Source organism: Phaethon lepturus, unplaced genomic scaffold (assembly GCF_000687285.1).
Source record: "Phaethon lepturus isolate BGI_N335 unplaced genomic scaffold, ASM68728v1 scaffold17760, whole genome shotgun sequence".
Lineage (NCBI taxonomy): Eukaryota > Metazoa > Chordata > Aves > Phaethontiformes > Phaethontidae > Phaethon > Phaethon lepturus.
Window position 1 is genome coordinate 16,760 of NW_010512796.1, and position 14,817 is coordinate 31,576.

Consider the following 14,817-nt stretch of genomic DNA (forward strand, 5'->3'; position numbering starts at 1 on the left):
ATCTCGAAAGGAACCATGACATTTGTTGACAAAAATAGAAATCTGTAACAAAGCTAAATAACACCAAAATAAAAGAAAAATATTTTAGTTTCAGTTTTACAGTTGTGTATAATCACACTTTAGTATATCTCTGTTCACTTCTAGTCCCCATAATGAAAAATAGCTTTATACAAAACAACTTACTAAATTTTTAACCATACATTTTCCCATGCTCAGTACACCGCTGTGCACACGCACTCAAGTTCACTCACACACCTTCACACTTTTTTGTAAGAGGTGCTGCCTATAGGAAGAAAATGCTCTTTTATCGTTACAACAGCAACAGAGTTTTACAAAAAAGCTTCACTCTAATCTAGTGTAGTAATTCAGTATTTAGCACGTGATTAGTATTAAGCCTCCAGCAATACAGCAAAATGGTTACATCCCCTGGTTAAAATATTGGCTGCGGACTCTTTGAAAATGAACAAAAAGCCTTGGTGAACTTGCACGCGTGCTGTGCTTAGCCTTTAGGATGGCTCCTTGGCTGTGGATGGGGTGGACTTGCCGGCATTTCCGTTCTGTGCCTTGTAGCTGGTGAAGCTAGGTGTGTGGATTGTCCTGATGCTCTTCATACCTTGGTTCAGTGAAGTGGGAGAGGTAGAGGAGGGGGGGGAGGTAGAGGAGGAAGGAGGGGGTGGCCGGCCGTTTTGAGTCTGTAGTGAGAACGAGAGATGGTGACCTTTCCCTGGGTAAGTGGGGCTCTGAAACTTGGAGGAGCCGTTAGAGACAGAGGGGATGAGGGAGGTAGAGTAAGTTATGCGACCTGTCTGAGGACCGAGAAGGTTAGAGGAAGGAATGGAGGGTTTAGTAGGTAGATTAAGAGGGTTAGAGCTGTCACCGCTAGAAGCAGGTGCTGAGCTGCTTTTCCCAGAAGTGGGAGAAAAGGCTGGGATCTTAGAAGCAGGTAGGGTAGGGGAAGTAGCCTTATAGTCCCCACCAGCTTTCTTAGCACTTCCATTAGCCTGCAAATAAAGATGGCAGGAGACAGTTTGTCAGAAAGCCAGTAACATGATAAACCATCAGGACCTGGGAAAACAGCCCTACAGAGAATAAGAATTAACAGTTTAAGGCCTGAGCTAAGTCTTGCAGCTGTGGACTGGACCTGGTAGAAAACCAAAGTGCCCAACGAAGAGTGCACAGAGAGAGCGAGCGAGCCAACAAAGCTTTTGTGAGAAGGTGCAACCTACGGGTTATAGACCAGTGACTACATTGGCCATGCTTCTGGGTTATTAACGTGAGAACAGACTTGTCCGGCCGGAGGGTTAATGTGCATCTACTGCCACCTATTACACCAACAGGTTAGTGTCCAAGGCTTCCTGTAAAGAGTCTCTGAACAGAAGCATTCCCAGCTCTCCTAAGAAACCGCCACATTTACCAAAGGGAAAGTAAACAGGTAGTTGTCATCTTAAAATTACAACTGAATACTACAGTTAAAACAAACAAAAAAAAACACACAAAAAACTAAAAAAAAAACCCCAAACAAACAACCAAAACAAAAAAGCGGCAGGTGTTTTATTGCAGACATGCATGCACAAGCATGGTAGAAAGATCAGTAGGTACTATCATGCCCCCAGGATCCAGGATGTCCAGTTAGACCTCACTCGAAAGACAGGCATCCGTTATTTGGTATAATCTCAGTCAGTTACTTGGAGTTTTTAAATAAACAAACAACATGTCCATCCAAACACCAGGTTTAGGGTAAAACTACCTGTCTGTATTGGCGTGGATCCTGCAGCTTGTGCTGTTTGCCTGCTTTCTCCATGTTTCCTTGTCTAGTTTTTGAAGCCATGGGGACCGGCATCCGGCTTGTCTGGGAGGCAGTGCTGGAGCCCTGCGGAAACGAGTGGAGGGGCAGGGAGGGGAGACAAGGAGAAGGTGTGATCAGTACTGCTGCGCTTGAAGAGGAGACTGCACACCATGCGCCAAAAAAAAAAGCCACAGTACTACATGCAGGGAAAGTTCAGGAGCTTCACACCGCAGGTGTTAATTTCCAGAATCAAATGGAGAAAACTGCTCAACTACTGATCAGCCTGGATTTCATGTCAGTGACGCTTGTCATTTCACACAGCGGGTTATTCGACCCAGCTCCCCTGCATTTGCCCATCACCAATCAGCAGCAAAGATTTAAAATAAAAAAACAACCCAACGGTCTATTAGCTGTTAGACACCTTGTGGGGAGCCCAAACAAGCCACCTGAAAGGAAGCAAACAAATCACAAGACCCTCTTGTTTAATGGTGATTATTGCAGATTTTAGAAAGCAGCTGGAGGTTTGATTTCTTGGACTAAGGTACCTTACGTGAAGTGGCTGGGACTGACGGAGGGGGCTCTACGCCAGCACGGCTCTCATCCAGCACTACAAGCTCTCGGGACGGGGTCTCTGGTACTATCTGGGCTGAGAAGGGGACAGTGCTTCCCTCAGAGCTGTATGTGCTTTCAGGGATAGATTTTGGACTCATTTCACTGATGGTGTTTTCCAGCTGCTTTATAGTCTGCTCAAGGCTGTCTAGTGTACGGTATGTACTCTGCCGAATTTCATCAGTCCTAGACAGGGGCACTGCAGCTCCTGGGGGTCCCTCTTGCTTCCCAGAAGCACTTTTGTCACTGTCCTCGGGCTGAGACCTGGTGATTTCAAATCTCTTTGCTTCCTTGTGCTGCTTCAGGGTCCCGTCTTCCTCCTCTTCTTCATAGACTACAACCTGCAAGGTCTTCTTCCCGGTCTTGGTTCCTGTCCGTATTGCCTGCGTCAGAGCAGCCAGCTGCTTTTTAGGGAATTTGAATTTAAATTTTTTCTTAGAATCCTGCCTGCTTCCAAACTGATCAGCAGAGTCCAAGTTTGCTTCTGTGTTTAGCCCATAGATCTGACGGTATTTGTTAAAATTCGTCTTTGTGCTTTCATCCTCTGCAGGAGGTCTGGTTTCTACAAGGTCAGAGGAAGACTGAAGGTTAAATATGTATTGCTTGTTAAGACTCTGAGCTGCTGAATATTCTGTGACTGCTTTTCTGTCATTAACTACTGGTGGCTCTTCTTTCTGGCTCTCAGAGATTTCACGTGCTTCATTTTCTTCCTCCTCTTCTTCCTCTTCTATCTTTTCCTCTGTCATCATTTTCTCCAACTCCTCATCACATTCCTCAAAAATCGTAGAAAGTCGCTTATATGCTGACCTAATATCCATCGGTTCATCAAAAATGATGATGACGGGTTTTTTGTCCAGACACACTACTGGCTCTTCGCTGTCTGCGTTTTCTGGAATACCCTTCTCCGACACCACATCCTTCCTCACGTCAATATTCACTGTTTGCACATCTCCGCCTTTCCGGCTGACTATATCATGAACTTCCCCACTCGAAAGGACCTGGACAGCTGTTTTTGTAATCATGAAGGCGATGTTTTCTGGGGGGGGGTTGTCTTCACTTGGAGAGCTAGCTGATGAGTCTGTCTCTTCAATGCTGTTCACACTGTTACTTCTGGATGCTCTGGGTCTTAGCACAACTTGATTGTAGTTGACTGCAAAAACTTCTTGCTCCTGCGAGGAAGGTTGAGGCCCCAAAGCCTCCTGCGTGTGCCTCATGAGAGGGGCAACGCTGCTGATGGGGATATGCTTGCCTGTGGCCTGCAAGGCTTCACCCTGCGGCAGGCCCTGGCGAGTATCTTGTGAAAGTCCGTAGTTTGGCTTTGGTTTTCCAGTTTCAACAGCTGGAAAATGGGATCCTAAAATATCTTGAGCCCCTCTTCGTTTGTCATCCTCTGGCAAACTGGCACCAGACAGGTTTGTGCTCATATTCTGGAGGTTTTTCTTACAATAGTCTCTACTGTCTACAAACAAACCCTTGCTAAATGTAGGACTGTCATTCATTGAAAAGCCAATTTTAATGTCAGCTGTGCTGGATGAATCAGAACCCAATTCTTCTTCAGTTTTCCCTTCCCTCTTCTCTTTAGGATGGTCACTATCTGTGGGAGATCCTGTTGTAGCCCCATACACCTAAGGGGGAAAGTCGGATTACTTAGTTATTCAGGGCTGTTACCTTTACAGGACTTTTTTCCCCCAAATTAATCATCATATTCTCAGGGGAATTGCAGACCTCATGAACTCACCACTCCGTTTACTGCTGCAGAGGCTTGTCTGAAGTTGTCATCTGATTCCTGTCTGTCTTTGGGGCAAAATTCCAAATTCTGGCAGAACAGCGCATGACATTACTGCTCTGGGCTATGCATGTGGCCAGCATGGGTTGTTACCTAGGGCTCCTATCTTAACAAGGCCTCCAGGATATGCAAAAGCACACTAGTTACCTTGTTTCCAACACAGTTCCACCTTGACCCGCTTACTTTCCAGTCAAAAAAATCCCTGGTTTGTGTAAGATGCAAGTTGAAAAGATTCACAGTATCATCTGATAAAGTTCTGCTGGGACACATCAAAGGGAGCCTGATGTGGGAGGGCTGACAAGCGCTACGGCTTGCTAGCTCACCGGAGAGCCAAATGCAAGAGTCTGGCTAGCCTCGGAAGGAAGTTTCGTACCAGTAAAAGCTGATTTTCAAATTATAACATTTTGCTGCGTCTAATGTTGCTCACACCTGAGCGGCATTGTTCCATTACAGTTAACATGATCTGAGCATTTCTAAATCCTTGTCCCTGTAGCTTAAAAGTATTCCTTCAAAATTACCAGTGGCACCCTGCAGCACATGTGGAAGCGCAGAATGAAACACTGAGCTACATTAATTTATAGAAGCAACTCCAAACAGCACACAGAGAGATCATCCACCAGCTCAAAAGTTGTATATTCCCAGCAATGCAAATTTAAGGGAATTTTTTTCTTTATTTTCAAATGAAGTCGCCTGGAGATGCAGTTTCGTAATACCAGGCTTTTCTTTGGGGCTTGCTTTGTTAAGTGCTAGTGACAGCTTAGGACAAACACCAGTCATCAGCATGAGGGACTGACCAAAAGAGACAACATGCCTGTGAATGAGCAAGAGAGAAATCTACAGTCAAAAGATGGCTTGCCAACAAGGAACGGAGTCTGGCCTCAAGTGCCTGAAGGCAGTGAGCCAAAAGTGTTACTGCTGACATTGCTTGAGACTAGAAGCTGACTCCTAACACACCAGAAGAGAAAATTATACTTATATGAGCATCAAGATGTGCAGAGTATCAGTCAGGAGAGTCACCCTCCCAGCTGAGATGAATGAGTGGTGGTACAGAAATCCACAGGTTGGCTAGTGCATGTACTCCCCATGCACACAGAGGTTCACAAGGTATAGTTTCTACATCTTGTGTGATATTTTCTTATACACTAAGGATTTTACAAAGAAAAACCTTACACACAATCAAAACGCAGGAGTGAGAAAGTCACCAATAGACCAGAGTCACAGTTCATCTCTACAAAGGCATATTAGCAGTAACAAGGCTGTGCAGCTGCTCCATGGATACCTTGACATCCTCGTATTTCTAAATAGGGAGGACCTATCACGCAAACCAGCCACAGCCAGCAAGGCACCAGTGGGCAAGCCGATGCTGTCTGCACTTCATGCTGAGAGCTGGTATCAGAACAAAACCAGGGCTCATGGTCACCTCAGGCCCAGACTCGCTCAGGGGTCAGTGCCTCCCAGGCCCATTACATGTCAGAGCTCCCAGAATTAGGCCAGGCCATTTAATGGCACTTGTTGCCTGCAGATATGCTGAGTTCCCATTTTTTAGCAAGTTCTACTTCTTGTTCCAAGCACCAGTGCAACACCTCATGGTCTCACTGTACAATATATCTCATTTTAGGAACTGTTGCCTTTCTACTAAAAAATAAAACCACAATAAAATTCATTTCCTCTATGAGTTTATCATGACCATAAGGCTCCATATTTAAAGCCAATAAACACTTTGTTATGTCAGATGACAAAACCAGATCTCATTAACCTTAATTTCGTGGACTCTGTGTTATTCCGATAAATAGTGGTTTATGGCAATTATTTGGCAGCACCTTTCAAAGAAACATTTGTGCTACAGGATGTTCAGTGTCTTGAGTGGTGACCCAGGTTTTTGCATAACAATACAATCGTCTCGTTCTGACACCAGTAGTAATGAGGATGAATAGAGATATGTCACACTTTTTTTTTCTCTGTAACACTGTCGTCATACTCTCCACAACAAAGCAATTTTTCCCTTTTACTCATGCCCATAAACTTGTACCCTCACCCAGCCTGGTGTTTGCAGCTTTAGACCAGAACTGCTGTTTGGGCAGCTCGAAGCCAAGTCCTTGCGTGCAGTGCCCTGACCTGGCAGCAGTATCTTCTGGGGGATGTATGGCTTTTGATGCTAATAATATATCAGACACCACCATCTAGGTGTCACCTTGTGCTTTAGAGGTACAGTGCCCTATGCAGATGCAGCTCACTGTGGTTCCAGGGCAGCTGGGTTCTTCTCTGCCTTGGGGACTTAGCAAAGTCATCTTCTCTCTTCCTGCCTCAGTTTCGGTTAAAAAAGCTGAACTGCAATGTCTCCCATAAAATCCTTGGGGAGCTACTCGTGATGCCACATCAGAGAAGATATTACTGCTATTTCCAATTTGCATACACACACAAAATGCATGACAAAATTGAAATGCTGTGCTGAAGAGCTGTGTTTTCTTCCCCACTGTATCCCCCTTCATTGCAAACTGGCATTTGGCTCACAAGCTGTCATGCCTGCATGACTCCCTAAGCCCAGCAATGATTCAATTCATTATTCTTAAACTTACTTAAAAGATATGTCTGCAAAGGCAGAAATAATTGTAGTTTTCTTCATCCTGCACACTGGCTGCTCACTAAGACCAGTCAACTCAACAGTCAACCTCAGTCCAGACAAAGCTGTGAAATTCACCCCAGCTTGGTTATGGCCCCAGACACAGGGCATCACTTCTAAGTCTCATGACCAAAGAGTGAATCTTGGACATTAACTTTCAGAGTAAGAGCAAATTTGGCCCATCCACCTTGACTCTGTCTTCCAGTAACCTGAATGGGTTTTCTGAATATCTAATCACTATTTCTGGGACCAACAAATGAAGCAAAATAAAGCAGAAATTCCCTACAGTGTCTCTTGAGACTGAGAGGAACCACTAATTCACCTCAAGAGACAAGAACAAGGCTTAGGAGAGATGCTTCACCATTCATCCATTCATTGCCAGAACGGCACTGAAGGATATTCTGAGGAGTATGAGCATCTCTTTGGTAGAAACTAATGGATCCTCTTTTAATTTTGATTTCACAGAGTCATAAAACTTCATGCAACCCTTGTATAGTTACTGATGAGACACATACGTAATGTAGATTGACGTAACGTTCCATATGAGCATTTCTGAGCCATACTGAGATAGAAGAAAGGCAACCATTGAGCAGTGGTAGGTGGGGGTTAGAGAGAACAGGACACAAGATATAAGATTAGTTTTGAAGGAAAGAAGGTTATGCCAAGACCGAGTGGCATGTTTACAAATGCCACTTGTTACCTTCTTTTCCTTGTGATGCATTAAAGTCCCAGGCCTTATGTCTTTAACATGTGTATCATTTCTGGACTGTTCAGCATGACTGTTTGAGTTTACATCCATAAAAGAGCACTTCTGGAAAGCCTAGGAAATAAATACTGCAAGTTATCAGAAGACCAAGTAGCTTTTACACAGAAATGTCTGGAGATGACCAACTACAAAGAGCATTTGTTTTTAATGTTCACAGCTCAACAATATTACCTACAAGTTCATGAGATAATAGAGATTTTAGACTATTAGACTAAGAGGAATAGGGCATCCCCTCCATTCTGCCAAGATTGCACTCTAACTCATCATGTTGACCTCAACATTCCCTGCACGGACATGAGCTTGACTTCTGTTTTTACAGATGGGGAGATGAAGGCATACTGAGATGCTGCAAACCATCCAAACTTAAGTAGGAAGCCCATGACAAACTTCAGGCTTGTGTTCCTGGTGACTGATAATGATGCAAGAGCTACATAACTCCACTTTCCCCACACAAACTGTTATTAAAACTTGAAGACGTGGGTCTTTGCCACAGCCCTCACTAATGCTCCAGATGGTGACAGTGTCAACATATAGGCTTGTGGACCACTAGCCTCCCACCGCATGTACCCCAGGGCATGGCCTGGACTTTTCAGTCCTTTATCTTGCTATCCTCTTTCCATTTCTTTTGGGTTTGTCTATCCATCTGGCTCCCAGATCTGGAGGAGCAAAACTGTCACTGCCACTACCGCACAGTGCTGGCTGCAAGTGTGCATCACTGGGATTTCTGCAGGCCTCTACTGGCACGGTCTACCTTCATGGAGATGTACAAGCAGGACACGTCTGCCAGCCAGAGGAATGAGGAACTGCTTACAGGAGTCAAACACACAGTGACATGCAAGAAGATTATATTCTTATACCATGTATTAGGGAAATGATTTAATTCCTGGTAACTCTCATGAAAGTAATTGCACTGATTACAGATTAGAATAGGGCCTGTTCTTTAAATATTGGACTCCTTATATGTATTGCATGTTTGTGCCAAATCAGAAAAGTAACAATAATGAAAAAATCCAGTGTAAAAATCAGGGTGTAGAGTTTCTTCTGGTTTCCCATTACATCCTATCTGTATGTGTTTATAGACCAGAGTACCTAAGACAACATGGAACTAATAGAAGAAGTAGTCTCCCTCCTCATAACACAGGGTATGGACTTTCCCCAGCTTACCCATTTGTGAGACCAGTGATGTATTCTTGAGTTAGACAATCTATAAAGGCATCGTCAAAGTCCTTCAAACTTTAAGTCACAAAGAATATGCAATTTCCCTTGGTAACTGGTTTATCACCTTTGCTCCAAAATATCTATAACAGTGTCCAAATACATTTCGTGCTATAGCAGCTGATTATCAGTATGCCTTTTTCTGAAAGATTAAAAAGGTACTTCCCATGCAAGTATCTCTACATTGTAGTCAAGTCTCTTCTGAACCTTCATATTTGCAACAGCTTTTTCAAATAGGGGACACATGCATACTTAATCATGGATGCAGCAGCCCAGGGCAGATCTCACTGATCCTGTACACAGAGGTAAAAACACTCCCTGTTCTCACATCTACATCCAAAGCAGACATGAACTTTGTAGCAACAGCACTGACCTGGGAGCTCCCATCTACTTGTTACTGCAACTCCTGTTTTTTTCCAAGACATGCAGTTGGGGTCTGGCCTGTATTCCGTTGTTCTTCATGTGGACTTTATACTTAAGTGAATGTGTATTGTGACTATTAAGTGATTGCTATCATGTCCTTGCTCTCATATTCACTAGTTTGAATTAAGCTGGATTAAACAATAAGGATTTTAAATGTATTTCCAGGCTGTTGATGAAAATACAGAGTGAAACTGGGCCTGTAGCTGATCCCTGTGGGACCTGACTACAAACATCTGCATCAAGGGCAGCACTTTCAGAGACAAACAGCTCTCAATTGTCCTATGATTTTTTTTTTTTAATACCCTGCGGTGCCAGATTTTTATCAGAATGTTACATGAAGTTTGAGCAAATAACTGACTGACAAAAATGTTTACAGGTATACAATACAGTATAAGCAAACCTGTTACCCGATCAAAGAGTGTTGTTCGCTTTGAAAGATCTGTGTTCTGTTCGGTTTACTAGCATAACTGTTTACATCTGTCCTTTAGTTCTTCAATGACTGAATCCCATACCTGATTTTCCATTATTCTGCCTGTGATTGGTATCAGTCTAATGAGCCTGCAGCTCCTGGATCAAGCAGTTTGCCCTTTCTAAAACATGGTACCCTGCCAACCTTCTAAAATATATCTGGCATTTTGGTATTTGTTTAAAATGAGGATTTCTTGTCCCCAAAATTAGCATTTAAGCATTCATTCCCTGTTGAGCTACTATGCATATTTCTCCTCCTTAGCTTCCCTCAGCCCCCTCTTTCCAGACCTTGACCTCCACTTCATCATCACCACTGGCAAGGCAGCTGGGTTGCTCTCCTGGGGACAGGAGACAGTGCAACAGTTTCACTGTCCTCAGCTCTCCTGTTGCACTAGCCATTAGCACACAAATGGGGGATAAGGGTAAACCGCTCCCTGCAAACCAGCTGTTTGGAGCACTGGTGGGTGAGAGCCGAGCAAAGGCACAGGGTGCACCTATCACACGTAACAGTTGCTGCTTAATATCCAGGTCTCCTGTGCTGCAAATACTCCCTGGGCAGCACCAAACCCACCTTCTGGCAGGTGGGCAGCAGGGATCATCTCATGTTGTGGCAGTGTTCTGAAATACCCCAACATCAGAAGTTACAGCCAGTTAAGCTGATCCACATTTCCTTTTCTCATATGGGCATGGAAGAGGAAAGAGGGTGCCCCTGGGAAGCTGGAGCTTGCTGGTGGTAGCTGGAATAGTTGGCTTTTACTGCAGCATCGCCATCACCGAACTAAACCGGTCTATGAGCTATCAAGCGAAGAACCTGCAGGAGAGCACTACTTCTACTACTGCTACTTGGGGTTGTACAGTCTGGAGAAGAGGAGGCTGAGGGGAGACCTTATCGCTCTCTACAACTACCTGAAAAGGGGTTGTGGTGAGGAGGGTGTTGGTTTCTTCTCCCAAGTAACTAGCGACAGAACGAGAGGAAATGGCCTCAAGTTGCACCAGGGGAGGTTTAGATTGGATATTAGGAAAAAAATTGTTCACCGAGAGAGTGGTCAAGCATTGGAACAGGCTGCCCAGGGAGGTGGTGGAGTCACCATCACTGGAAATACTCAAAAAGCATGTGGATGTGGTGCTTCAGGACATGGTTTAGTGGGCATGGTGGTGTTGGGTTAACGGTTGGACTTGATGATCTCAAAGGTCCTTTCCAACCTTAATGATTCTGTGATTCTGTGATTCTATGCCAGTGGCAGAGTAATGTACCAGTTATGCAACAGGGAACAGCAAATGTTTCAATGTTCAAACACTCCAGGAAACATTGGACCATAACACAGAACAAGTGAGCACAGCCTGCCAGTTCCCAACTCTGTTAACATAAATGACGGGCTCTCAGCACTGCGGTCTGGTACTAAGTGAGAAATGCTACGCCAGGGACAACCACACCAAATGCACACCAATATTTTACTTGTCCCATCTACACATGCAAGATTCTCCAGTGGTAACAATTGCATTCTTGACCACCCAGCTGCAGACCTCTTGAACAAAATTTGGGCAGTGCTTACAAAACGTGTACCACCCTGTGCAATGAAGTGGGACCAGGTGAGACCGGCAGACCTATTTTCCTTTGTGTGCTGAGCTAGAAATTATGCTGAGGCCCTAGAAGTGATATTGGGCACGGATGTCTTCACATGCAACATAAAAGGCATACCTGTAATTCTGCCATTATTTTATCTCCTTCCTCTTCCTCTTCATCTTTTGCAGCTGATGCTACAGCATGCCCTGTGCTCCGAGATAATGCCTGATCCTCTTTAGGGGGTTTGGATTGTGCTATTTGCCCCGCATCTTCACTGCATTCCTACAGGGGGATGAGAAAGCACGGACAGACAATATAGTTGAACCCTCCTGATGCAAAGCAAACACAAAAAATTCAACACTACTGCAATCCCCCTGTTGCAAGGTCCCTCTTCCTTTTTAAGGAGATTGCTACTTCATCAATTTAAAAGCAACCAATATTGCTGATGTGATAGCATGTTCCTAACTTGGACTTCCCTTCACTTCCTTCAGGAAACAGAACAGATGGAGAAAGGAAGCCCAAACAAACTAATTATTTGCAACATTTCTGTAAAAACACTCTCAAATCTGAGCTGATCTTCCTAATCTGTGTAAGGCACGCTTTTATTTTATTTTTAATCTTCTTACCACTCTAAATGAAAGCAGACTGTAACTTGCCTTCTACATTGCTAGGCGATAAGAGCAGCAAGACTCCTGTAAACAGAACCGATCAAACCTTACTTTTTCATTTGGCCTAACAGTAGTGTCTCCTGGTGAGCAGTTTCAGTAGCTCTCCAGGACTTAGCTCTGTCACAACTTATTTTGTGGTTTATAGACTTGGTTCCCAGGTCCAAGCCTAGGAATATTTCTCTGTGCCAGCCACTCATCAACAGTCGAATTGCCTAGAGTCTGAATCATCAAACCTTGACAGCAGCAGCCTCTTTTCTGGCCGCATAGATGACATCTCCTGATCTCGTTGTGGTTAGTCCTGAACCTGGCAGGTAACTGCGCCGCGGAGGAGGAGGAGGTGGAGACTTGGTCAGTTTGTCATTATCCTGTTCTCCATCAGGAACTTCTTCTGCAAGTAAATAGAGCAGCACAAAGTGAGCATAGGTGAAAGAGAGAAAAAAGCATTTGCATCTCTGCCTCAATTGGAAAGGGAAAAAATATCTCAAAAGGTTCTGCTGCTGAATATATATGAGTAGAAACACGTTTAGGATTCAAGTGGAAACGCCTTGAACAAAAGTAGGCAGTGCTGCACTTGCACAGAGAAACCATATCACTTCACTCAGAAATTTTCAGAAAAACTCTTGTCCCCCGTGTCACTGTGGCTGGGTTCTAGCCCTCGGTGTACAACTGTGACAGAACAGCACACTTCTGCAAATCCATCACTTGTAAAGAAGCATGTAACGTGCAGGTTAAGCTGGGTATCCTGTTACAGATAGTGCCCCTGTAACCTCCTTTGAAGGTGTGGCCACTCACGTGGCTACTAGCAAGACACCAAACCTGGAGGCTTCTTGTCATCCTCTGTAATTGCTTCAAAAACTGAAGCAACCAATGCACATTTCTGTTCTGCCTGGGAGATGCTGCCATCAAGGTGCTAGGAGAGGAGCTGATGGGTTTTGTCCGTCTTACAGTTGGACAAAACTAGCTACGTTCAGACAAAGGCTGAGAGGGAAAATGTGAACATTGCTCTGGAGATGCCACTTCTCCAGTTCAATGAGTCCTCTCATCCCTAAGCAGGGCAGGGGAGCACCACGGGCAACTGCACTTGCTTCTCTTCTAAGACAGCATTTGTTTTCACTTTGCTTACTATTAACTATTCCAGGAATGCACAAGTTGTTTGCCTTGGAATTATCACTTGTATATGATAAGAGGCCTATATGTATATTTTGCTAACCCACGAAGATTCAAATACTAAATTCAAAAGCTGAGAGAAGCTGGCCCTTGCTTTCTGAGGAGAGTCTTCCAAGAAAAAAACAGTTTCTCAAACTGGTATTTCTCCACCACAATGCCTCCCCACCCAGCTGCCATCTCCTCTTCCCCACTGTCACTGGATGACATTTTTTCCAGCAGCAGCATGACATTGGTCACGACCCGTCCCTGTGTGTCACAGGCTAAGCATCATACATGGCAACAGCCACCAAGTTCACACTGCTGTTTACAATGTTTGTTTTCAAGAGTGAGAGAACGACCTTTCTGCAGCTCCTCAGCGTTATACAAACAGCTGGAATAAATATAGCCCAGAAAGATAAAACCTCCTGCTTTTGGGATTACCCAGCTGTTTAGGGCTAAGTATTCCCTCTGGGCAAGTTATGCAATAACTGCCCACTCCCAGGGCTGTGTCAGGCTCCTCCGACGCGCCGGCTGGCCCCTGGGGCTAGACGGAGCCCTTGACTGACCCGGCCTCATCTTTGTTCCCTTCTTAGCTCAAATGTTCTTTGAAACTGCTTAAGCCCAAAGAAATGCTCTGTTGTATTATCTCCCTCCCTGCTTATCTGGCACTCACTTGCAGGACTACAAGAGGAGCGAATTTCCAGATGCATGAGACCACTTCTTTGGTCAATATGTACCACTAAGTTTTTCATGACATCAGATGTACTGCTGCTGTAAAATCAAGTAATTCTCTAAGATGGTGTTCAGCAGACTACAATGTCTCCTTTTAATCCCTACTCCTTTTAATGGGTTCAACCTGTTACCCTCAAACTGGTAGCAGCTCTGACTGCAAGAACACCGAAGATTTTCTCACACTTAATAAGAGCAAGACTGGATAAGAGACATGGAAGGCACAAAGATAGAATGATTCCTACCATCTCCTTCACATCTGTAAGACATTAATCCATCTCCATCTTCAAAATGGGAAATCAAAAGGAGAAACACATGCGAGAGAAACTGTCAGTGAGTGGCAGGTGCACAGGCTATCCAAGGCTAATCCCCTCACACCTCTTAACTGGAGTCACTAAGGAAAGGTTGTGATGAGGTTTGCTCACAGTCAATGCATCACCACCAGGCAAGATGTAAAACTTTGAAGCTGGATTTCTATTTTCTTTACTAAACAATTTTATTTCCTCAATCTAAATGGGAAGGAAAAAAAACTGGAGGAATAAAATTGAGGAAAAGACCTTATTCTAATACTTATTTTTTCTTATGGCTGAGTTCTTCTAGCATATTTACTGAGGGAGGAGTAAATGGACAATTCATGATCAAAACTGCTACTTTACAGAACCTTCTTTGGTGCTTTTGTGAACAAAATGGGAGTTGTTCACCTCCAGCCATTGCACTGGACTGAAGAATACTTCAACAGGCACAGCCAGATTGGAATTAATTTTCCCCACCATACAAATTTCTGCTTGTACCAAAAAAATCCAACATGTCATAAAACGATCTCGAAACAATAATGCCTGCCTTGAGGCAGCCTTTGTAGTCAAATAAGCAAACTGTCTTTAATGGAAGCTACTGATCACTCAGCACTTGCAAAAGTCAGGGCATTCTCACATGTGAAGGCACAAAGAGAGATGAAGGAGCCCAACTGCTAATGTACATGCCAGAGACATTCCCCATATTTTTCACTGAACAATCTTGATAACAAATATGAGTCAGAG

At 44.2% G+C, this 14,817-nt stretch overlaps 1 protein-coding gene across 3 annotated transcripts in view; it reads right to left on the minus strand.

Annotated features, from left to right (window-relative positions):
• Positions 1-506: 506 nt before the first annotated feature.
• Positions 507-14,817, minus strand: part of KIAA1217 (KIAA1217 ortholog) — a 100,314-nt gene continuing 86,003 nt past the window's right edge. The window contains exons 13-18 of one of the 3 annotated variants that reach the window (XM_010288268.1): positions 12,139-12,293; positions 11,373-11,519; positions 7,502-7,621; positions 2,332-4,020; positions 1,748-1,870; positions 507-1,001 (exon numbers count right to left, since the gene is read on the minus strand). In XM_010288268.1, the coding sequence (XP_010286570.1) occupies positions 507-1,001; positions 1,748-1,870; positions 2,332-4,020; positions 7,502-7,621; positions 11,373-11,519; positions 12,139-12,293 (2,729 nt within the window). Of the gene's footprint in view, positions 1,002-1,732; positions 1,893-2,331; positions 4,021-4,155; positions 4,212-7,501; positions 7,622-11,372; positions 11,520-12,138; positions 12,294-14,817 lie in introns of those variants that run through there. The other 2 variants (XM_010288275.1, XM_010288282.1) reach the window with 2 other exon arrangements.